This window comes from Oncorhynchus tshawytscha, linkage group LG16 (assembly GCF_018296145.1).
Source record: "Oncorhynchus tshawytscha isolate Ot180627B linkage group LG16, Otsh_v2.0, whole genome shotgun sequence".
NCBI classification, from domain to species: Eukaryota; Metazoa; Chordata; class Actinopteri; order Salmoniformes; family Salmonidae; genus Oncorhynchus; species Oncorhynchus tshawytscha.
This window is the reverse complement of record NC_056444.1, coordinates 44,145,628-44,171,838: the sequence shown is the minus strand read 5'-3', so window position 1 is coordinate 44,171,838 and position 26,211 is coordinate 44,145,628. Positions and strand designations below refer to the sequence as shown.

General features: G+C 42.6%; 1 protein-coding gene across 2 annotated transcripts in view; it reads right to left on the bottom strand.

Annotated features, from left to right (window-relative positions):
* Positions 1-1,908: 1,908 nt before the first annotated feature.
* LOC112215715 (poly(rC)-binding protein 4) overlaps positions 1,909-26,211 on the bottom strand; it is a 57,795-nt gene continuing 33,492 nt past the window's right edge. The window contains exons 6-14 of one of the 2 annotated variants that reach the window (XM_024375030.2): positions 21,073-21,204; positions 20,228-20,356; positions 18,791-18,865; positions 17,789-17,860; positions 9,071-9,127; positions 8,545-8,626; positions 7,456-7,505; positions 3,247-3,416; positions 1,909-3,002 (exon numbers count right to left, since the gene is read on the bottom strand). In XM_024375030.2, coding sequence (XP_024230798.2) covers positions 2,645-3,002; positions 3,247-3,416; positions 7,456-7,505; positions 8,545-8,626; positions 9,071-9,127; positions 17,789-17,860; positions 18,791-18,865; positions 20,228-20,356; positions 21,073-21,204 — 1,125 coding nt within the window. In that variant the 3' untranslated portion in view covers positions 1,909-2,644. The remainder of the gene's footprint in view (positions 3,003-3,246; positions 3,417-7,455; positions 7,506-8,544; positions 8,627-9,070; positions 9,128-17,788; positions 17,861-18,790; positions 18,866-20,227; positions 20,357-21,072; positions 21,205-26,211) is intronic. The other variant, XM_024375031.2, reaches the window with a different exon arrangement.

Here is a 26,211-nt window from a genome sequence, read left to right as displayed (position 1 = left end):
GTCTGCGATAGCAAAACAGTCCTGTAGTTTAGCATCTGCTTCATCTGACCATTTTTTTACAGACCGAGTCACTGGTGCTTCCTGCTTTAATTTTTGCTTGTAAGCAGGAATCAGGAGGACAGAGTTGTGGTCGGATTTCTCAAATGGGGGGCGAGAGAGAGCTTTGTACGCGTCTCTGTGTGTGGCGTACAGGTGATCTAGAATTTATTTTCCCTCTGGTTGCACATGTAACATGTTGATAGAAATTTGGTAGTGTTTTAAGTTTCCCTGCATTATAGTATCCTGCCACTAGGAGCGCCGCCTCTGGGTGAGTGGTTTGCTTATTTCCTTATACAGCTAACTGAGTGTGGTCTTAGTGCCAGCATCTGATTGTGGTGGTAAATAGACAGCCACAAAAAGTATAGCTGAGAACTCTCTAGGCAAGTAGTGTGGCCTGCAATTTATCACAATATACTCTAATTCAGGCAAGGAAAATCTTCCTTAGATCTTCCTTAGATTTCGTGCACCAGCTGTTGTTTACAAATATGCATAGACCTCCCCCCTCGTCTTACCGGAGTGTGCTGTTCTATCCTGCCGGTGGAGCGTGTATCCCGCTAGCTGAATATCCATGTCGACATTCAGCCGCGAATCCGTGAAACATAGGATATTACAGTTTTTGATGTCCCGTTGGTAGGATATTCATGATCGTACTTTGTCTAGTTTATTGTCCAATGATTGCACGTTGGCGAGTAATATTGACGGTAACGGCAGCTTTCCTACTCACCTTCTGCAGATCCAGACGAGGCATCCGGCTCTACTTCCTCTGCGTCGCTTCCTTATGCGAATAATTGGGATGTCTGCCCTGCGGGGTGTTTGGAGAATATCGTGTGAGTCCTGCTTGTTGTTGAAAAAATCTTTGTCTAATCCGAGGAGAGTGATCGCTGTCCTGATATCCAGAAGATCTTTTCTTCTGTAAGATATGGTTGCAGAAACATTATGTACAAAATAATTTACAAATATTGCAAAAAACCCCACATAATAGCACAATTGGTTAAGAGACCGTAAAACGGCGGCCATCTCCTCCGGCGCCATTTCAATACAGGGCAGCCCAGTCAAAGCTCTTCTCTGCCCTAGCGCTCAAATGGTGGAATGAGCACCACTTTTCTTGAGCTGACACTAGCCCTTGTCTTTTCTTACTAGCACTGAATTTGCTGATAGCTACTTCATTGAGGAAACATTTGACTTACTATGACTGTGATATGTGGTTGTCTGACCAAGCTGGCTTACTATATGCACAAACTGTATGGATGGATAAGAGCTTCTGCTAAATGACTAAAACGTAAATATGTGTGCGTGCAAGCATGCGTGTGAGTTCACCGTCCAAGTGTGTGTGCAGTGTGTGTTTACATAGTAACCCTGTCTGTGTGTGCCGGGTATTTGTGAATGCAGGCGGAGCCCTCTGCTCCAGTGGGGTTGAGGAGCCTGTCTGTCTCACTGCAGTTATTGTTCGAGGACAAGAGCACAATGATGCAAAGAGCATCCCTCCAAAAACCTGGCATTTGGAATGACGTGCCACCCACTGGCTCGTGACAGTTAGGGGGGAAATAAAAATAACCTGGCTGGAGGAGAATTGGTGTTATGTCATTTTTATATGGTGTGTAAAGTGGCTTGACAAGCGCCTTCTTCACTGTGGTTTCAAAAATATTGATTATCTGTAAAAGAAAAAAGAAAAGCAGGACCACTACTAGGGTGTTTCATGTATTTTGCAGTATGTTTGGAGCACACTGACTGGCTTTTGTTTTGAGTGTGTTTTTGTTTGCACATTGACTGTTTGAGCATTTCTTCTGGTTACCACAGGCAACAAAGAAGTTGCAGACTCCACCTTTAATGGACAAAGGTAGAATTTAAAGGGAGACGCATACCTTCAGCTACCTCAAGAAACAAATACTTTTAATAAACAAAACAATACAAAGAAACAAGATAAAAACTAGTTGCACATTTCAAAAAACCCAACAAAACAACATAACACTGAACAGTACAGTACTAGCTATAACACAAAGGCATAAAAAAACACAATATTTTTCTTCCCAAACATTTACAGATTTTCTTAAAAACTTCAAGAAGCAATCACAGACATTGTATAAAAGCATCATACAGTTGAGCAGCCATCCGTATCAGATTATACTGAAGGATAAATACTTTTGGGCCTATTCCTAACTCGAGAGATACACACTTACCATTACATCAGTGTATGATTTACATGAAATTCCAAGTTAGTGCATTTCCCAAGTTAGGACTGTGCTCTATACGAGTGATAAATAACAGTAGAATGAGGTGGGGGTGAAAGCGGTCCATAAATGCATGGGGAACTCACAAATCATCTATATGTGTCATGTATAGTATACCTTATGATAGCTTTCATCCAAATCTCTGTTGGTCTCTTCCTTGTGGTGAATTATAAAGTACAGCCAAGATAATCTCTGGCAACAGATATGGCTACATCAGGGCGTGATTGGAAGAACATAGGGCAAGTCTCACATGGCACCCTATTCACCATAGAGTGCACTATGTAGGAAATAGGGTATCATTTGAGATGTAGCCATAAGAGACAGTTGTCCTTAATTTCAGCCTTCAGAAGAAGGTTAGCGACGTGTAGTATGTAGCATCAGTAGGGTGCAAACTTCTGCCTGTCGGGTTTCTTGATGCAGTTGGCCGAGGAGATTTTGGTAGTGTAGGCTGCCAGGGAGGCGTGGGAAGGGGCGGCGGTGACAGCGACCTGGGGGGCGGGGCTGGAGAGAGTCAGGAAGGGGACAGACTTGACCCCTAACAGACTGGAGAAGGGTAGGGCGCCGTAGGGGTGGCCCATGATGGGGGTGGGGGAGAGAGGGTACCCATGGCTGCCAGAGTGGAGGCGGTGTGGGGAGGAGGCCGGGGGAGCGGGATGTGTGAAGACCATATTAAGGTCAGCCATGTTGGGGGTGGCCATGGAGGCTGCCTGGGCCGTGGATTTAGCTGTCTCTAAACTATGGAGAGAGAAGAGTGGCTTACAATACCATATATTAGAATACAGTACAATGCAATACAATACAGGTGTATGAATTATCTAAGGGGTTATTACCAGAACAAGAGCACAATGACCTCATCACTGCCTATCCCCAAGTTATTTAACCTTTAACCTGGCCTGTTATGGAAACAGAATTCCCTCTACCTGCCAAATCCCTCTCCGGCTGATTGGTTAGCCTGGATCGCATTGGCCAATGGCCTTACCAGGATGTGATGAGGTACTGAGCCAGGTTGATGCTGACTGGTGTGCCAGTGATGGTCACGTGTCGGTCATTGGTTCCGTCCAGCTGGCTGCCGATCTTTATCTGAGCCCCCGACACCTGCCTGATCTCATTGATCTTAGTGCCCTGTCGGCCGATGATCGAGCCTATCAGCTGCAAGACATAGAACAATAGATGGATGGATGGATGGACAACTATATCCAGTGGATATCTATTTAAGCAGAGATTTGCCTAAGAGTTATTTATTACATTGACAGTTGTTTCAAGAGTCTCAATATTGCAATACATCAAACAAAGCTATTGTAGGCTATATGAAAGTGGTGTTGATGATGATGATGCTAACTATTAATGATGATTAAAAATGCTAACAATAATTGCAAAAGCTTGTGTTGAGAATGTGCTTACATGCTATTGTTGGTCTTCTATGGTCTGTGTATGAAATGCACTCCTCTCTAAACATTGTGATCACATTGCTTGTATGTTATGGCCCTGTCATCTATCACGCATGTGAAATACACTGTTTTTCCAACCTCTTCCTTAATTGCAGTGCGCCGTGCCCCGGTAAAAGAGACAGAGTAGCGTGAGTCGGCAAATTTGCCTCTTATTAATCTGAGTAGCTAAAAGGTTATTGATTTCCATCACCGTGGCAACTTTCCAAACAAATCACTTCCCAAACACGACCCAGAAGAGAAGCATCTCTTGGCTAATGGAAAACGGAATAGGAAAATAATTCAAAACATGATCTACAGTATAATCCGGACGGTTTGTGTAGTGTCTTTTTGCTGACATTAGTTCACAAGATACTGACATGTGTTTATATTGGGTCTTAGAAGATGTTATCCTCTTTCTATCAGTTTCTGTTTCTAGAGAACAATGGCCAAGGCCGGAGGATCATGCTAGGCCTAAAGATCAGAGTCTATTCCAAGGGTCTAAGGGTGAGTGCAGGGTGTCAGGCCACAGAGGCAGGGTTATGCTGCCGGTTATGCTGTCATACAACACTCCTTCCGTGGCCTCCAACTGCTCTTAAACGCTAGTAAAACCAAATGCATGCTTTTCAACCGTTCGCTGCCTGCACGCACACCCAACTAGCATCACCACCCTGGATGGTTCCGACCTAGAATATGTGGACATCTATAAGTACCTAGGTGTCTGGCTAGACTGCAAACTCTCCTTCCAGACTCATATCAAACATCTCCAATCCAAAATCAAATCTAGAGTCGGCTTTCTATTTCGCAACAAGGCCTCATTCACTCACGCCGCAAAACTTACCCTAGTAAAACTGACTATCCTCCCGATCCTCGACTTCGGCGATGTCATCTACAAAATAGCTTCCAATACTCTACTCAGCAAACTGGATGCAGTTTATCACAGTGCCATCCGTTTTGTTACTAAAGCACCTTATACCACCCACCACTGCGACCTGTATGCTCTAGTCGGCTGGCCCTCGCTACATGTTCGTCGCCAGACCCACTGGCTCCAGGTCATCTACAAGTCTATGCTAGGTAAAGCTCTGCCTTATCTCAGTTCACTGGTCACGATGGCAACACCCACCTGAAGCACGTGCTCCAGCAGGTGTATCTCACTGATCATCCCCAAAGCCAAAACCTCATTTGGCCGCCTTTCCTTCCAGTTCTCTGCTGCCTGCGACTGGAACGAATTGCAAAAATCTCTGAAGTTGGAGAGACTTTTATCTCCCTCACCAACTTTAAACATCTGCTATCTGAGCAGCTAACCGATCGCTGCAGCTGTACATAGTCCATCGGTATATAGCCCACCCAATTTAACTACCTCATCCCCATACTGTTTTTATTTTATTTACTTTTCTGCTCTTTTGCACACCAGTATCTTTACCTGCACATGTTCATCTGATCATTTTTCACTCCAGTGTTAATCTGCTAAATTGTAATTATTCACTCCTATGGTCTATTTATTGCCTACCTCCTCATGCCTTTTGCACACAATGTATATAGATTTTTTTTTTCTACTATGTTACTGACTTGTTTATTGTTTGTTGTTTACTCCATGTGTAACTCTGTGTTGTTGCCTTTTCACACTGCTATGCTTTATCTTGGCCAGGTCGCAGTTGCAAATGAGAACTTGTTCTCAACTAGCCTACCTGGTTAAATAAAAAAATAAATAAAAATGCTGTCAGATATACGGTGAGAGGCCTTGACAGTGATGGAGTATCCCCAGTATGTGTGTGTTGGCAGTTTAATGATGGATGACTGATAGTGGCCCCTGCGACACACACACACACACACACACACACACACACACACACACACACACACACACACACACACACACACACACACACACACACACACACACACACACACACACACACACACACACACACACACACACACACACACACACACACACACACACACACACACACACACACACACACACACACACACACACTGGGGATGTTTAGACCATTGTAATCCAAAAACAATGTGGAGTAGAAGGCTCATTTTGAATGTCTGAAGGGACAATTTCAGAGGTATGTGTAGGAGCTCTAGGGGCTTCCTGATTTAGTGTAGAGAAAGGGAAATACCATGCAGCAAATAGAACATTGTATACACTGGTGATTACCAGTCCTAAGCAGGGCATACACAGTACAGTAACACTGCCTCACCTCAACTGTTTCACCTCAGCTGCTACTGTGTAACTGGCCTATATTATCTTAGAAATCCTGCTGAAGTAGTCATTTGGAAAATGACACAGGAAGAAGGATGTGGTGGGAGAGTCACCATTTTTATCCAGGCTAAATCTTCCCTAGGCAGAAGTACAGTATATTGCTGACCATGTCTAAGCTCTTCCTCAATGCCCCTCTCTCTGTACCCTAAGGCTGCATCTCAATAGTATATGTGACCTATTTACCTCATCTCCTTTTCTTCAGCTGCAGTCCCATGGAAGGGTAGGACAGGGGAAAGCAAATGCCTCGTATGTCCACAGATTGCTTTTACCTCTGCTATGTATTCAGATCAGTGCAGATCAAGATAAGCGGATGAGGAGAGGAAGCTGTTTCAGACTATTGAGATGGACCCAGCCTAAAACTCCCACTGCACCTCTAAGAATGGATCTTCAATCCTACAGTTTTTTGCTCTGATTCTGAGAGAGAGAGAGAGAGAGAGAGAGAGAGAGAGAGAGAGAGAGATAGAGAGAGAGAGAGAGCTTAGACTCAGCTGTCCCAGTCATGTACCCCACTCTACAGCACCAGCCATTCCACTGATGGATTGGAAGGTTTGGTATTTAAGGGTTTGCTGGGGTGAAAAACGTTGTCCAACAGTTATGTCTGGTTGGCATGTAATCTTGAATAGGAGAGCTTATTGCATTCTGTCATGGTGTGATTCATTTCAAGACTGTAGAGTACATGAAGTCTCTGATCCATTCAAATAGTCAGACAGCCAGTGCTAGATCATCACAGAGGACAATCCGAGTAGTCTTCCTTTCCGAATGTACGAATGTATTCCAGCATCTCTGTCTTTTGCTCTGATTGGAGAGGCATCACATGCGGCGTCTGAGTGAGAGGGAGAGAATTGCTGGCTGTTTTTTCATTGGCTGTTTTGACAGCAGAGAGAGAGAGTGTCTAAGTAGGTCAGGGAACATGAGAGGATTTACTGGGTATTCATGGGAGTCCCTCCGAGATACTGCAACTGGAACCCAGACAATAACACCAGGGGATCCATATCGGCTCAAAATCACAACGACCTTGGGTTCGTCTGGGGTTATAATGACTTGGATAATTAGTATGTTGCCAAGATGTATCCCCTTCTCTCCTTTGAAGTTACCCAAGACTACAGTCTCTCGCCCGCTTTCAACCCTTGAGCATCTGTCTAGCTGGTGTCACCTGCTTCTATGAGTTGTTTACGTGCAATGTGATATTTCTGCTTATGCTGCTGTTTGATGTGTTGTTTGGAATGAAGCCTAGAGTAGATTGTTCTGAATAACAGCATTTTGGGTTGCGGGTAAATTCCATTTAAATTCAGTCAATTTAGGAGATTCATTTCAATTCACATTCAATGATTGAAAAGCGGCAATTATTTTCAATGAGTATATTTCAAATTTCCTAGAATTTAATTGGAAGTTCAATTCACCTTCTGAATAGACTTAACCCAGAGGATATCTGAAAAAAAAATCATTTAAATGTAGAATGTAATATTATGTTCAATTAACTGCTCACGTCATTTGGAATAAGGAGCTCCTGCGATGTCTGGGAGTTTGAGTCCATCCCTAGTGAGAGAAAATATGTAACTTAACAATCCCTTTCATACATTAAATGTGGTTTGCAGGTCAAGCAAACCAGCCACATAAGGTTGGTGGCACCTTCATTGGAGAGGATGGGCACGTGGTAATGGCTGAAGAGGAATAAGTGGAAAGATATCAACAACATCAAACACAGGGTTTCCTTGTGTTTGATGCCACGCCATTCACACCGTTCCAGCATTTATTATGAGCCATCCTCCCCAAAGCAGAGCCTCCACTGAAACCAGCATAATGATATATATATTTGGTGGTATAACAGCTAGATTTAGCTAAGCAGCTCATTTCCATTTGAATAGACTTATGTTTAACACGCCACCTTTCTCCAGGCTCTCTGGAACTGTGGCGGAACACATCATTTCTTATAATACGTTCCCTTTTCACTGCCAAATATGAAGAGCTGTAGGGAGCTTCCTCTCATCTTCACCGCCACAAGCACATAATCAGTTGAGTTGATGACATGGATCCCTTCACTTAGTATTGTTGTAACAGGATATGTTCTGTCCCTGCAGCTCATCCTTCCCCGACAAACTGTTGATGGTACTGATATTTGGCAGATGATATTAAAATATGACTAATAGAATATAAGACCATTTTTGGGGGGTATTTAATTGTAACTTTATAGGCAAGTCAGTTAAGAATAAATTCTTATTTACAATGAGAGCCTTCCCGGGGAACACTGCCCTGTTCAGGGGCAGAACGACAGATTTTTAGCTTGTCAGCTCGGGGATTTGATCCAGCAACCTTTCGGTGACTGGCTCTAACCACTAGGCTACCTGCCGCTGCAGTAAATGTTACAGTACCAGTAAGTGCCAAGCCAAAATCTAGCTGTAGTGTAGTTAGTGGAACATGTTCGCTGTGGACTAACATCAGCCATCAAGAGAGGACATCAGGTTCTGTTTTGCTGCATGCTTTCTGATCCCTACCTCTCCTACAGCTTTTATGACTATTGTTACTCACTGTTAAATGTATTTGACTGCCATTTGGGCTAAATAAAGTAAGCTCATACCAGGGAGAACGGTTGTAGTCGGCTGGCACATGGGACTCTGCTGCATGTTCTGCTGCATGGATAGCTGATGTAGCTTGGCCAACTGAGATACAGGAAGAAAGAGCATCCAAAATATATGTTCAACTTTCACTGCAGTGGGCAGGGTCACACAGAGTGTTTCTTGGTAGTCTTAAACAAATCTACTTTGAAACAAATGTATACACCTCACACACATAGTTATGGGGTTACAAAAAATGAAACACATGTACCATGTCAGTTATAGAGTTGAAATGTATTCCATTTTGAATTCTCATCGCAATATTACACTTTATATGCTGTATATTACAGAAAACTGAAATATAATCAAACACCGGATTTTCAACTGTTAAAAAAACACGTTTATTCATTATGAAATTATGAAAAATATGAATAATATTCCACCCATAAGGCCACGTGGTAATTTGACTGCATGAAAGGGCTACATAAAAAATGACAGTGGGATAGTTATGTTACTATATAGAACTGCTGTCTATATAACCCCACTTACCTCTGTATGTGGAATGCCATATTGGTTTGGTACAGAGTAGGCCTGGAAGAGATCACTCTGCATTAGGCAAATGACAGTAAAAAACACATTGTTATGCTAATAACCACTTAGAAGACAGTGTACATAAGTGCATCACTGACATATGTAATATTTATACAATATACTACATCAACAATGGCTAAGTGTGTGGAAGCAAATACAAAAATGCATTTGTTGTGTATTGCAAAGTGGTTATTGAGTATTATACACTTGCTATAGGAATGTATAGCTTGTGGCTCTATAACAGGCTATATAATGCCATAAAATGCATCCGTAATGTATTACACAACATGTTGCACATAGAAAGTGTTTCCAGCATCTTCAATGTGATTGAACTTCAGTCCAGATTGGACATCATCAGGGGTCTGCAATCTTCACAGCAGAGTGCCATTTAACCAACCTTCATACTCTGTAACATGCCTCCTGTAATTTCTCTCTCTCTCTCTCTCTCTCTCTCTCTCTCTCTCTCCCCTTCCTGTCTCTCCTCTTCTCTCCTCCCACCCATACTCTCTCTTTCGCTGCTCCTCATCCCTCATAAGTCAGGGTGGTGTCCATGTATCCCCATTGTCAGGCCAGACAGCACTTAGCTAAACTCAATTCTGACCGTCGGCAGCAGTCTGGCTAGTATTACCACTCCATGGAGACGTTAGACGCAATTCCCTATTATGCACCAAAATGACACAATCAACTCTAAGCACAGGAAACAATGTCAAATCATTGGTAATACTGTCATATTTTTATCACTAGAAGAGATACAGCAGGATCAATAACCATGATCGACTTAAGTGAAAATTAAAAGCTGAAAAGTCAATAAGTATTCTACCCCTTTCTAATAGCAAGCCTAAATAAGTTGATGAATAAAAATGAGCTTTAGTAGACACATAATAGGTTGCGTGGACTCACTCTGTGTGCAATAATAGTGTTTAACATGATTTTTGAATGACTACCTCATCTCTGTACCCCACACATACAATTATCTGTAAGGTCCCTCAGTCAAATAATGAATTTCAAACACAGATTCAATTACAAAGACCAGGGAGGTTTTCCAATGCCCCGTAAAGAAGAGCACCTATAGGTAGATGGGTAAAAAAATAAGCTGACATTGAATATCCCTTTGAGCATGGTGAAGTTATTAATTACACCCAGTTACTACAAATATATAGGTGTCCTTCCTAACTCAGTTGCCAGAGAGGAAGGAAACCGCTTGGGATTTCACCTTGAGGCCAATGAAGACTTTAATACAATTATACAGTTTAATGGCTGTGATAGGAGAAAACTGAGGATGGATCTACAACATTGCAGTTACTTCACAATACTAACCTAATGAACAGAATGAAAGAAGGAAGCCTGTACATACAATGTTTGCAACAAGTCACTAAAGTAATTCTGCAAAAAATGGGGCAAGGAATTAACTTTTTGTCCTGAATAAAATGTTATATTTGGGGCAAATCCAATACAACTATTACGTTTCAGGTAAGACCCAGATGCAGACAAAGTTGAAGTAACAACAGTTTATTAATCCAACAGGGGCAGGCAAAAGACACGTTAAATCAAATCAAATCAAATCAAATTTTATTTGTCACATACACATGGTTAGCAGATGTTAATGCGAGTGTAGCGAAATGCTTGTGCTTCTAGTTCCGACAATGCAGTAATAACCAACAAGTAATCTAACTAACAATTCCAAAACTACTGTCTTATACACAGTGTAAGGGGATAAAGAATATGTACATAAGGATATATGAATGAGTGATGGTACAGAGCAGCATAGGCAAGATACAGTAGATGGTATCGAGTACAGTATATACATATGAGATGAGTATGTAAACAAAGTGGCATAGTTAAAGTGGCTAGTGATACATGTATTACATAAGGATGCAGTCGATGATATAGAGTACAGTATATACGTATGCATATGAGATGAATAATGTAGGGTAAGTAACATTATATAGGGTAGCATTGTTTAAAGTGGCTAGTGATATATTTACATCATTTCCCATCAATTCCCATTATTAAAGTGGCTGGAGTTGAGTCAGTGTCAGTGTGTTGGCAGCAGCCACTCAATGTTAGTGGTGGCTGTTTAACAGTCTGATGGCCTTGAGATAGAAGCTGTTTTTCAGTCTCTCGGTCCCAGCTTTGATGCACCTGTACTGACCTCGCCTTCTGGATGATAGCGGGGTGAACAGGCAGTGGCTCGGGTGGTTGATGTCCTTGATGATCTTTATGGCCTTCCTGTAACATCGGGTGGTGTAGGTGTCCTGGAGGACAGGTAGTTTGCCCCCGGTGATGCGTTGTGCAGACCTCACTACCCTCTGTAGAGCCTTACGGTTGAGGGCGGAGCAGTTGCCGTACCAGGCGGTGATACAGCCCACCAGGATGCTCTCGATTGTGCATCTGTAGAAGTTTGTGAGTGCTTTTGGTGACAAGCCGAATTTCTTCAGCCTCCTGAGGTTGAAGAGGCGCTGCTGCGCCTTCTTCACGATGCTGTCTGTGTGAGTGGACCAATTCAGTTTGTCTGTGATGTGTATGCCGAGGAACTTAAAACTTGCTACCCTCTCCACTACTGTTCCATCGATGTGGATAGGGGGTGTTCCCTCTGCTGTTTCCTGAAGTCCACAATCATCTCCTTAGTTTTGTTGACGTTGAGTGTGAGGTTATTTTCCTGACACCACACTCCGAGGGCCCTCACCTCCTCCCTGTAGTCCGTCTCGTCGTTGTTGGTAATCAAGCCTACCACTGTTGTGTCGTCCGCAAACTTGATGATTGAGTTGGAGCGTGCGTGGCCACGCAGTCGTGGGTGAACAGGGAGTACAGGAGAGGGCTCAGAACGCACCCTTGTGGGGCCCCAGTGTTGAGGATCAGCGGGGAGGAGATGTTGTTGCCTACCCTCACCACCTGGGGGCGGCCCGTCAGGAAGTCCAGTACCCAGTTGCACAGGGCGGGGTCGAGACCCAGGGTCTCGAGCTTGATGACGAGCTTGGAGGGTACTATGGTGTTGAATGCCGAGCTGTAGTCGATGAACAGCATTCTCACATAGGTATTCCTCTTGTCCAGATGGGTTAGGGCAGTGTGCAGTGTGGTTGAGATTGCATCGTCTGTGGACCTATTTGGGCGGTAAGCAAATTGGAGTGGGTCTAGGGTGTCAGGTAGGGTGGAGGTGATATGGTCCTTGACTAGTCTCTCAAAGCACTTCATGATGACGGATGTGAGTGCTACGGGGCGGTAGTCGTTTAGCTCAGTTACCTTAGCTTTCTTGGGAACAGGAACAATGGTGGCCCTCTTGAAGCATGTGGGAACAGCAGACTGGTATAGGGATTGATTGAATATGTCCGTAAACACACCGGCCAGCTGGTCTGCGCATGCTCTGAGGGCGCGGCTGGGGATGCCGTCTGGGCCTGCAGCCTTGCGAGGGTTAACACGTTTAAATGTCTTACTCACCTCGGCTGCAGTGAAGGAGAGACCCCATGTTTTCATTGCAGGCCGTGTCAGTGGCACTGTATTGTCCTCAAAGCGGGCAAAAAGTTATTTAGTCTGCCTGGGAGCAAGACATCCTGGTCCGTGACTGGGCTGGATTTCTTCCTGTAGTCCGTGATTGACTGTAGACCCTGCCACATGCCTCTTGTGTCTGAGCCGTTGAATTGAGATTCTACTTTGTCTCTGTACTGACGCTTAGCTTGTTTAATAGCCTTGCGGAGGGAATAGCTGCACTGTTTGTATTCAGTCATGTCACCAGACACCTTGCCCTGATTAAAAGCAGTGGTTCGCGCTTTCAGTTTCACACGAATGCTACCATCAATCCATGGTTTCTGGTTAGGGAATGTTTTAATCGTTGCTATGGGAACGACATCTTCAACGCACGTTCTAATGAACTCGCACACCGAATCAGCGTATTCGTCAATGTTGTTGTCTGACGCAATACGAAACATCTCCCAGTCCACGTGATGGAAGCAGTCTTGGAGTTTGGAGTCAGCTTGGTCGGACCAGCGTTGGACAGACCTCAGCGTGGGAGCTTCTTGTTTTAGTTTCTGTCTGTAGGCAGGGATCAACAAAATGGAGTCGTGGTCAGCTTTTCCGAAAGGGGGGCGGGGCAGGGCCTTATATGCGTCGCGGAAGTTAGAGTAACAATGATCCAAGGTCTTTCCACCCCTGGTTGCGCAATCGATATGCTGATAAAATTTAGGGAGTCTTGTTTTCAGATTAGCCTTGTTAAAATCCCCAGCTACAATGAATGCAGCCTCCGGATAAATCGTTTCCAGTTTGCAGAGAGTTAAATAAAGTTTGTTCAGAGCCATCGATGTGTCTGCTTGGTGGGGGATATATACGGCTGTGATTATAATCGAAGAGAATTCTCTTGGTAGATAATGCGGTCTACATTTGATTGTGAGGAATTCTAAATCAGGTGAACAGAAGGATTTGAGTTCCTGTATGTTTCTTTCATCACACCATGTCACGTTAGTCATAAGGCATACGCCCCCGTCCCTCTTCTTACCAGAAAGATGTTTGTCTCTGTCCGCGCGATGCGTGGAGAAACCTGTTGGCTGCACCACCTCGGATAGCGTCGTTCCAGTGAGCCATGTTTCCGTGAAGCATAGAACGTTACAGTCTCTGATGTCCCTCTGGAATGCTACCCTTGCTCGGATTTCATCAACCTTGTTGTCAAGAGACTGGACATTGGCAAGAAGAATGCTAGGGAGTGGTGCACGGTGTGCCCGTCTCCGGAGTCTGACCAGAAGACCGCCTCGTTTCCCTCTTTTTCGGAGTCGTTTTTTTTGGGTCGCTGCATGGAATCCACTCCGTTGTCCTGTTTGTAAGGCAGAACACAGGATCCGCGTCGCGAAAAACATATTCTTGGTCGTACTGATGGTGAGTTGACGCTGATCTTATATTCAGTAGTTCTTCTCGACTGTATGTAATGAAACCTAAGATGACCTGGGGTACTAATGTAAGAAATAACACGTAAAAAAACAAAAAACTGCATCGTTTCCTAGGAACGCGAAGCGAGGCGGCCATCTCTGTCGGCGCCGGAAGTAAGAGTTTAAAGGGCAGTCAGGGGTCAGTAATCCAGATAGGTGGGGAAAAGGTACAGGATGGCAGGCAGGCTCAGGGTAGGGGTAGGCAGAGGTCAGTAATCCAGAGGTTGAGCAAAGGTGCAGGATGGCAGGCAGGCTCAGTGTAGGGGTAGGCAGAGGTCAGTAATCCAGATAGGTGGGGCAAAGGTATAGGATGGCAGGCAAGCTCAAGATCAGGGCAGACAGTGAGGTCAACACCGGGAAAACAAGAAAACAGGAACAATCGAGAGACAGGAGCAGAGGAAAAAACACTGGTAGGCTTGACGAACTGGCAACAGACAAACAGAGAACACAGCTATAAATACACAGGGGACAATGGGGAAGATGGGCGACACCTGGAGGTGGGTGGAGACAATCACAAAGACAGGTGAAACAGATCAGGGTGTGACAACACATTACTGAGTACCACTCTCCATATTTTCAAGCATATTAGTGACTGCATCATGTTATGGGCATGCTTGTAATCGTTAAGGACTGGGGAGTTTTTCAGGATAAAAAAGAAACGGACTGGAGTTAAGCACAGACAAAATCCTAGGGGAAAACCTGATTCAGTCTGCTTTCCACCAGACACCGGGAGAGGAATTCACCTTCCAGCAGGACAATAACCCAAACCACAAGACCAATTCTACACTGGAGTTGCTTGACAAGAAGACAGTGAATGTTCTTGAGTGGCAGAGTTACAGTTTTGATTTAAATCTACTTGAAAATCTATGGCAAGACCTGAAAATGATTGTCTAGCAAGGATCAACAATCAATTTGAAAGAGCCTAAGAATTCAAAAATAATTATAATTATGTGAAAATGTTGCACAATCCAGGTGTGGAAAACTCTTAGAGACTTACCCTGAAAGACACAGCTGTAATTGCTGCCAAATGTGACCGACCGCCTTGATTCGGTCTTATGTAGCAAAATTTAAAATTGTGTTTTTTTTACATTGGATAAAAGCAGAGACAGAGATACAACATGGTATATCATACACAGGATTTGAGGAACAATGGGAAAGTAAGTCTACTTTGAAAGTTGATGAACTTGTAACCTCATCGTTCACATGCTCTTAAGCTTTAGCCCCACCCATCTCTTTATGGGTTAATCCAAGCATTCTGTCCTAACAATAACAGGCAAGCACCCAAGCTAACTGGCTAACGTTGGCTAGCTTCTTCCAGACACAAATAAGAGTACAGCTCACTGACCATTTTACTCGCCCTAGCAGAGCTGGTTAGGCTGTTATGTTATCCAGAGCGCTGGTGACCACAACTGTGCTGCTGGAAACAATTTACACTGACACCGGCCATATTCAATGAGTGTTGAGCGTTCGTAAATTCATAATTTATTCTGTGCTCTGGCACACGCAGACGAGAGTGCTCTGGAATCTGAGTAGATAGCCAGAGTGAATTTACCAGCTATGAATATCAACAGCTGTTGCAATGACATTCTATTGAAATTGTTACTGGCATAGTGGCTAAGCCAGCTAGGTTAACAATGAACCATAATACCAACTCATGACATTACTACCCTGCATGAATCTGCAGGTAGCTAACCAACCAGGATCAATGTTAGCTAGCTAAATTTAGGCTATAACAAGCAAAGCAAATGGCTCTGAGAAAGGAATAATACGATCATACAGCTAGCGTAGCTAGTTAGCTAACAGTACAATTGACCTTAAAATAAAAATGACTTTCTGTCAAAACTAGAAACATGCAATATCTGATTTTTTTATTTTTATATAAAAAAATAACTTTATTTAACTAGGCAAGTCAGGTAAGAACACTATGTCACGATCGTCATGAGAACATTCGGACCAAAGCGCAGCGTGATATGGGTTCCACATATTTATTGACGTGAAACGCACAAAACAATAAAAGGCAAACGATACGTGAAGCTATGGAGTGCTCACAGGCAACTACACATAAACAAGATCCCACAACTCACGGTGGGGAAATGGCTGCCTAAACATGATCCCCAATCAGAGACAACGACAAACAGCTGCCTCTGATTGGGAACCATACCAGGCCAACATAGAAATAAAATAACCTAGATTACCCACCCTAGTCACACCCCGACCTAACCAACATAGAGAATAAATGGCTCTCTATGGTCAGGGCATGACAGGCTGGGATTTAAAAAAATAATTATATATATATATATATATATATATATATATATATATATATATATAATATAGGACAAATCACACTTCACGACAAGAGAGACAACACTACATAAAGAGAGACCTAAGACAACAATAGTGCAAGGCAGCAACACATGGTAGCAACACAGCATGGTAGAAACACAACATAACAACAACATGGTAGCAACACAACATGGTAGAAGCACAAAACCTGGTACAAACATTATTGGGCACAGACAACAGCACAAAGTGTAAGAAGGTAGAGATAACAATACATCACACAAAGCAACCACAAAAATGTAATTTACCCGTGTAAATCATGGGCGGATTCTTCTCCATGTCGCGGATGCCATGGTTGCCCTTAGTTTGAAGATGCAATCCGCACACAGGTGTTTTCTCTGTCTCCTTAGCTATCATACTCTAATTCCGCTGATTTCAAAACTCGGTCCTCCAGAAAGTGGAGAGCAACCCTTACGCAGTTCTACTACGTGATACATGTTTTTTTAAAGCCGCTTTAGACAGGATTACCTACACATACTGACCAGCCCAAATAGACAGAAGATTGCTATATGGCAAACCAATGTCAATTCATCTCTCGGCATACCCAGCCCACTCATTATCTCAGCCAATCATGGCTAGCGGGAATGTTGCCAACTTTTTCTGTGGCTAAACCAACTAGGCTTGTAATTTTAACAATTGTATTAATATTTACAGATGGCATACAAGTCTGTTATTAAGGCACATGAAAGTTTACAATTTCCAGAAGGCCAATAAACAACATTTTTTATATAAAAAAGTTTACGTTCAAATGCCTCTCCTGTGATGTAGTGACCTGCAACAAACGCCTAGTTTCATGAAACGAGTCACAAATGTGCTTATACAAAGTATTGACTCAGAGGTCTGAATATTCATGTAAATTAACTATTTCTATATTACATTTTCAATACATCTGCAAAAAATTCTAAAAACGTGTTTCCACTTTGTCCTTATGGGTTATTGTGTGTAGATGGGCAAGAGAAAAACATCTATTTAATCCATTTTGAATTCAGGCTGTGGAATAAGTCAAGGGGTATGAATACTTTCTGAAGGCACTGTATGTGTCGTCTGTAGTTATAAAGAAAGATCCTAAACAAGGCTTCTGTGACATCACAGAACAGGACTAAAAGTAAGAAAAACTGTAATTTTCAAAACCTGCAATGAGTTTCTAGCCAGAGGGAGTGCATTTTCTTTCTTCCCATGTACCCGTGAATCTTACAGTGAAAATCACTGCTTTTAAAATGTTTTAACTGTTGATGATGATTTCGGATAGAACTTTTTAACTTTATATTTTTATCTACAAAACGTAGAAATGCACCATTTCCACATATACACTGGTATTGTGATGGAGATAATGAAATTGCCCTTTAAGACCACTTTTGAGGTATGAAAATGAAAACGATTCACCATTATAGGTGTTGGTGACATCAGATCTTCTGACACTCACCTGATGCAGGTCAAGACCACCCTGGGAGAGAGAGTACAGAGGGTGGGGGGAAAAGTCTGATGCCTCAAACACCTAAACACACACAGGGAAACCACATTATTACTATTCTTTACCTTTATTTGACCAGATAATGTTAGTTAGCTCATGAATTACATATTGTAAACTCAGTTTATCTAGGATAAGCTAAAATCATGTAATTAATCAACAAGAACTAGCCTTTTAAAGTGTCCTGCTAGAGCACTTTCAACATCATATACCATACAAATATGAGAAATTCCCACTGACTACATTCATTTTCCAACTGAAATGTATCACTGAAAACCCCTTTGGTTCCACTGAAATTTAAAATAACATATATTAATGTTTTCTTCCTTCCTTAGATCAAATAAGTCCCGAGTGGTTCTTGGAGCTCCATGTCAAACTCTCTCACCTGTTTTCCCATTCCTGTTTATCCTCTGACAAATTACACAAACACTCCTTATCACTGCTCTGGATTCATTAAAGAGCTTCATCTTCCTCTGACCATAGATTCACCCTGCACTTTAATTTGATATGTCATTATGAGCACTATCTCAACACAACACCACATCAAACATTTGAGAGTAATGCTCAGACAGCTCATATGCTGTAACAGGTTTTGGATCACCAGCGCAGGAAGGCAAAGAAGCCAGGATCCATCGCAGTCGAGCCGAACGCTAAAGGTCTCTAGACTGAGTGGCTAAAATGTTTCACTCCATGCATCCTAACATCACCCCCACCCACAATCTCACCCCCTCCCCCCCACACACACACGCACATACTGTACATACAGTACAACCCCCAAGTAGCAAAACTACCTCATATCTTCATGGGTTTAGTCATGGGGTGGCATTGAGGTGCATCATGTACCATAACTAAGGATCTTACATAGAATAGTGCTCTAAAGTCCCTCAATAAGTACACTGGACTATATTTCACATGATACGTCTATAAAGGGTGTAAATGGGTTTGTGGCTTTCTCACTTGGTTGCCAGAGATGAGGAGGGCTCCTGGGGAGGGGCTGGGCCGGTAGGGAATGGTAGCACCCTTCGGGGGAGACTGGGGAGTCAAACATAGGTCAAGGGGTCTGGTGTTGTGAGATATTGAAACACCTTTATCACCAAAATAAATATGACAGATGCAAGTCAAACCATGTATGAAGGATGTTTCATTTTAAGTCTGGCTATTGTGTCACTTATGTTGTGTAGGAGGGAAAGAAATTGAACAAATGGCATTGAACTATTAAGCACATAGTGTATTAAACTGCTAATGACAGTTACATGATATTTGTTCCTTTGTTTTTCTTCTGGTGACATTAGTCATTCATTTACTGTAACAGTTCAACCATTGAAACGGCAGCTCTTTAGGGCTGATTGGATTGTTCTTGAGTTTGTAATCTCAGCCTTTGGCTCAAGTTGTTCAACATTCCTTTGGATATTTCAAACGGGTGCGTGCACCAGACAGAGACAGACAGACAGACAGACAGACAGACAGACAGACAGACAGACAGACAGACAGACAGACAGACAGACAGACAGACAGACAGACAGACAGACAGACAGACAGACAGACAGACAGACAGACAGACAGACAGAACTCCCATTCAGAGAGAACTCATGAACTCGCCAATTAAAAAAGGAAACAAAAACATTGTTAAAACAACAGACCGGAAGTTGTATAATTTATCATAAGGATGCAGGGTTTTCCGGAAATGTGGAGCATCTTTTCTGCGGGAGCAGTCAAAGCCGATTCTTTGTATAACTTTGCATAATTTAAATCCAGAAGGCCCCGCTGGAAGAGAATCCAAATGAAAGTTGCAAGCCTTTGAAGAAAGCCCTGGAAAACTGGATCAAACTAGCAATTAGGCAGTCCGGTCCAACTGCAATGCAAAAACAAAAAGGACGGCATGAACGCATTGGAGGGAAATAATCCTTTGCGTTGTTTCTTCCCTTTCCACCACTCCTGTTTCTTAAGAGAGCGGTTGTTTGATGGAAAACACACTTTGCTGCAGGTCAGTTTGTTTTTTTGAGCCAGGGTTCTTTTATCTTGTCTCAGGATCCAACAAGGTCAAAACCAGAGGAACCTGACTAATGTCTACTAAGCCTAGGAGAAGTCAACTATAGCTGGCTCTTCAGGAAGGATACCACATTTCCCTTATGCTCAGGTTAGTATACCAGCAAATACAATTCTATTATCCCCTCCTAATTGTATTCTTGGTAGGGCAGTAATTCAATCAAATCAACACTATGGATAATACCAAGGCAGGAGAAATATAACATTGCTCTTGTGCTACGAAAATACAGAACCATTGTTATTGTTACTCTGGTGGCAGTGGAGTGTGGGTTTGATTGAATTCTACTCTTGGTTATGGATGTATGTGAGGGGGATAGGAAAGGGAGAAGGAGATAAATGTCACCCTACCTCCAGGATTACAGTGCAGATGAGCTTGACACACTGGATTACCGAGTCCTGACTCCCCAATATCGTCACCCCTCGCTCAGTAGAGTTGGGCAGCAAATCTCCTGCCACCTGTATCTGCGCTTGCGTGCTCTGTCAATGATAGCAGTTTAAAGAAAGGATTACACCGATTCAGAAAGACATGGCATTCTAATAATCACACTGACATGGGTCCACCTCTGTGGTTTGTTGACCTAATAAATATGAAAGCTTAGCACTAAACATTGGGTGGTCATGGATGGATGGATGCAAAGACCTGCATACAAATTGTAGTGATCTGCAAAGAAAGTCAGCTTGCAGTAAAATCAAATAACAGAGCAACTCTATGAGAACAATCAGAGGACATAATGCATCCTGACCACAGGATATTGTGTAAGATTGCTATAGAAGTTTGGTGCCCTTGAAATAAACACAAACCAGACATGAAACAGACTGGCATATAGTGGCCTCGAGGGCTGATCAGGGAAGGAACTAGCTAACTCCCCAATCTACAGTCAAGTGAAATGGCTGCCTTTTTCTAACTGTTAAGGGTCTTGTTTCTTGCCTTGATCGCCCAGTTGCAATGCAGGAAATGTTTTACTTGAAGTGTATTTGAAGTTTAAAAAGGCTTCTGAAGTTTGAAATTTCCACTGACATTTCAGACTTAATTTTCCCTTACAGAAAAGGTATAAGCCTCCACAAAAATGTCCATTAATTATAATCCACATAATAATTCACATTTCCTGTTGTTGCAGGATTATTTTCCTGCTGCAGCAAACTGGCTCAAATGAAGATCCTACTACTGCAGCTGTTCTGTATTAGTCTATCACCTCTCTGATCTCCTTGATCTTTGCCCCTCCCTTGCCAATGAGGGAGCCACACTGGCTGGCTGGGATGACCAGTCGTAGGGTCACTGGGGGCTTGTTGCTGATGGTACCGTTGGCCACCAGTGTGGTGAGGTCCTGGGGAGAGGGAGAGAAAGAGGGGGAAATGATAGGGAAATGATAAACCCCACTTACGACTTTGATTGAATGGGGCCCTTAAGTGGCCCTGTAAAGGTAGCCGTGGCCTCAGTCATCGCCATTTCCTATTTTCCCTCATCTCACCAGGTAGTAAATAGCCTCTCCTTCAAGTGTGGTAATTGGTCATTCTCTCTCTCTCTCTCTCTCTCTCTCTCTCTCTCTCTCTGCAGAATGGCAAACACGCCACATGTATTTCAAACAGAATGCATTAGCAAGTCGGTGTGCAATAATAATATTAATTCCATGTACTTTACAGAGGTGCCCTCGCAGGGATTTGAGAAAAAATACATTTATTTCTCCAACAGTTCAAATCAAAATCAAATCAAATTTATTTATATAGCCCTTCGTACATCAGCTGATATCTCAAAGTGCTGTACAGAAACCCAGCCTAAAACCCCAAACAGCAAGCAATGCAGGTGTAGAAGCACGGTGGCTAGGAAAAACTCCCTAGAAAGGCCAAAACCTAGGAAGAAACCTAGAGAGGAACCAGGCTATGTGGGGTGGCCAGTCCTCTTCTGGCTGTGCCAGGTGGAGATTATAACAGAACATGGCCAAGATGTTCAAATGTTCATAAATGACCAGCATGGTCGAATAATAATAAGGCAGAACAGTTGAAACTGGAGCAGCAGCACAGCAACAGTTCTTGTGGGCCTACTTTTCAATTTAAAACCCATGTATCTATCTAATGCGGCTATGACACTTGGTTTTCTCTCAGTGTCTATATTAAGTGAGGCGGATGGATAAGGCCGCAATGCTGGTGTGTCGTTGTCTCATTAGAGCTCTGGGCGTCATCTCCCATATTTGATCTAAAAATATGCATCATATTATAACAACTGTGAGCAGCCCGATCCTTCCATACTCAGTGAGCGACATTTCAAAAGCAAATTGGTGGAAATAAGTCCGGGGGTTACAAGAAGCTGCAGTCACACAAAGAGGCACTGAGCTTAATCCCCCGTGTATGCTGTGGTTAGGACAATAAGACATCAATGGAGAATGACTAACCTTCTGCAAATAAATGCTCTATTTCCTTTCTTAGGAGCTGAACTGTGGTCCTTTGTGATTAGAGAGCCGTTCTGCCCAGACTCAAGTTCGGCCTATCTCTTTCCTTGTGCTCATATAATGACTGGATAAAATGTATTTAATTGACCACGTTAATGATTATATCATCATGATCAAGTCAACGATGAGAGTAGATAGTAGAGAACAATAGTAGAGAACAATATAACTTCTTTACCCATTGGCCAAAAAGAGTTGAGATGGTTTTTTTTCTTCTTTTGATCCTTTAATTAAAGATGTCAGACACATAACACGCAGGCATGGTGAGAGACATGCCGCTGTAGGTCAGCCAACAGGTTGCCATGACAACTTGGGAGTTTCGGCTGACAGTAGGGATGGAAAGAGGTGAGAGCTTAACATTTTTAATGAATGCAGTTCCGCGCGCTCCCAGCCAGCATTTGTTAAGGCACCGTTGGCCCGACTATGCGGGGAGTAACTGCAGGTAGACCAACCGAAATGCTCCTGAATCTACCATGTCAATTAGTTTGCTGATGGATAAATATAAACATGAAGGTTTTAAACACAAACCTCATCTGTTTAATTAATTTGCATGTTAACACATTATCATCTGTTCTTTCATCAATGGACCTGGAGCACTGATGCATGTTCTCCCTCAATGCAATATACTGTCTATAAAAGTCATGGAGACACTTGTCTGTTCCTCTCCTGTTGTCTGAGCTGTTCCAATGTGAAGCTCTTTTGAATAAGTTACTATGCTGCATAAAAGGCCCAGTGCTAGTTACACTTCACACTGCAGTATTACAGTGCCTTGCGAAAGTATTTGGCCCCTTTGAACTTTGCGACCTTTTGCCACATTTCAGGCTTCAAACATAAAGAGATAAAACTGTATTTTTTTTGTGAAGAATCAACAACAAGTGGGACACAATCATGAAGTGGAACGACATTTATTGGATATTTCAAACTTTTTTAACAAACAAAAACTGAAAAATTGGGCGTGCAAAATTATTCAGCCCCTTTACTTTCAGTGCAGCAAACTCTCTCCAGAAGTTCAGTGAGGATCTCTGAATGATCCAATGTTGACCTAAATGACTAATGATGATAAATACAATCCACGTGTGTGTAATCAAGTTTCCGAATAAATGCACCTGCACTGTGATAGTCTCAGAGGTCCGTTAAAAGCGCAGAGAGCGTCATGAAGAACAAGGAACACACCAGGCAGGTCCGAGATACTATTATGAAGAAGTTTAAAGCCGGATTTGGATACAAAAAGATTTCCCAAGCTTTAAATATCCCAAGGAGCACTGTGCAAGCGATAATATTGAAATGGAAGGAGTATCAGACCACTGCAAATCTACCAAGACCTGGCCGTCCCTCTAAACTTTCAGCTCATACAAGGAGAAGACTGATCAGAGATGCAGCCAAGAGGCCCATGATCACTCTGGATGAACTGCAGAGATCTACAGCTGAGGTGGGAGACTCTGTCCATAGGACAACAATCAGTCGTATATTGCACAAATCTGGCCTTTATGGAAGAGTGGCAAGAAGAAAGCCATTTCTTAAAGATATCCATAAAAAGTGTCGTTTAAAGTTTGCCACAAGCCACCTGGGAGACACACCAAACATGTGGAAGAAGGTGCTCTGGTCAGATGAAACCAAAATTGAACTTTTTGGCAACAATGCAAAACGTTATGTTTGGCGTAAAAGCAACACAGCTCATCACCCTGAACACACCATCCCCACTGTCAAACATGGTGGTGGCAGCATCATGGTTTGGGCCTGCTTTTCTTCAGCAGGGACAGGGAAGATGGTTAAAATTGATGGGAAATAGATGGAGCCAAATACAGGACCATTCTGGAAGAAAACCTGATGGAGTCTGCAAAAGACCTGAGACTGGGACGGAGATTTGTCTTCCAACAAGACAATGATCCAAAACATAAAGCAAAATCTACAATGGAATGGTTCAAAAATAAACATATCCAGGTGTATGAATGGCCAAGTCAAAGTCCAGACCTGAATCCAATCGAGAATCTGTGGAAAGAACTGAAAACTGCTGTTCACAAATGCTCTCCATCCAACCTCACTGAGCTCGAGCTGTTTTGCAAGGAGGAATGGGAAAAATTTCAGTCTCTTGATGTGCAAAACTGATAGAGACATACCCCAAGTGACTTACAGCTGTAATCGCAGCAAAAGGTGGCGCTACAAAGTATTAACTTAAGGGGGCTGAATAATTTTGCACGCCCAATTTTTCAGTTTTTGATTTGTTAAAAAAGTTTGAAATATCCAATAAATGTCGTTCCACTTCATGATTGTGTCCCACTTGTTGTTGATTCTTCACAAAAAAATACAGTTTAATATCATTATGTTTGAAGCCTGAAATGTGGCAAAAGGTCGCAAAGTTCAAAGGGGCCGAATACTTTCGCAAGGCACTGTATAATGAGAAACTAAAAGGCTCTTGCACCAAGAGCAGCAAACGTCTAACTGGTATCCAGTGTCAAAATAATCAGCAGTAGAAGCCAACCTGGGAGGAAACCTTGCTATTAAATGTGACTAATGATTTTCCACGATATCTTCAATTTGCATGATGAACTGTACAGTATAAATAAAAACATTTTACCGAATTGGAAACCAGGAAATTATACAGTACCAGTCAAAAGTGTGGACACACCTACTCATTCAAGGGTTTTTCTTTATTTGGAATATTTTCTACATTGTAGAATAATAGTGAAGACATCAAAGCTATGAAATAACACATATGGAATCATGCAGTAACCAAAGAAGTGTTAAATAAATCAAAATATATTTTAGATTTTAGATTCTTCAAAGTAGCCACTCTTTGCCTTGATGACAGCTCTCAACCAGCTTCACCTGGAATCCTTTTCCAACAGTCTTGAAGGAGTTCCCACATATGCTGAGCACTCGTTGGCTGCTTTTCCTTCACTCTGCGGTCCAACTCATCCCAAACCATCTCAATTGGGCTGAGGTCGGGTGATTGTGGAGGCCAGGTCATCTGATGCAGCACTCCATCACTTTCCTTCTTGGTCAAATAGCCCTTACACAGCCTGGAGGTATGTTGGGTCATTGTCCTGTTGAAAAACAAATGATAGTCCCACTAAGCACAAACCAGATGGGATGGAGTATCACTGCAGAATGCTGTGGTAGCCATGCTGGTTAACCTCTCTGCGCACCGAACCCGTTAGCGTGATTAAATTCGACAACATACGGTGATCGCTACATAAATAGTCATATTAAACATTCATGAAAATACAAGTGTCTCAGATGGGTCAAAAGCCTAGAATCTTGCTAATCCAACTGCATTGTCAGATTTTTAAAAATGATTTACTTCGAAAGAATACGATGCGATTATCTGAGGACAGAGCCCCATAAAAAAAACTATTTCAACCAGCACAGGCGTAACAAAATCACAAATTGCAATAAAATAAATTGTTTACCTTTGACGATCTTCCTCTGTTTGCAATCCCAATGCTCATTGTTGCACAATGAATGGTCTTTTGATTGATAAATTCCGTCTCATTCCATATTCGACGACACATTCGATGTAAATACACACACTAAACGTGACTTTATCCAGTCATGTTTGGTTTCATTGCAATCAACTGGTTTGTTTGTAACACAACCAAACTTGATGAGTCATTTCACGGGACGTATTGACTGAAAGAAACCGATTTAAAGACAACAAGTAATGACATCATTGTGCACCAATGACATGACCTCTGTTTCGTTGATTGACTGTATTTTAACCCAATGACCACTGATCGTCTTGAAATCTAGCTGGGTAGATAGCCAATGAGCTGAGGTAAACGGCAATATGTAATGTTTATGTGTTGGAAGACCAACCCATGTAGTAAACTCCGGCGTAAAGAGGGTCATTCGCCATTGAAGATTCATACTGGAAAGAGCCTGGCATGTTAC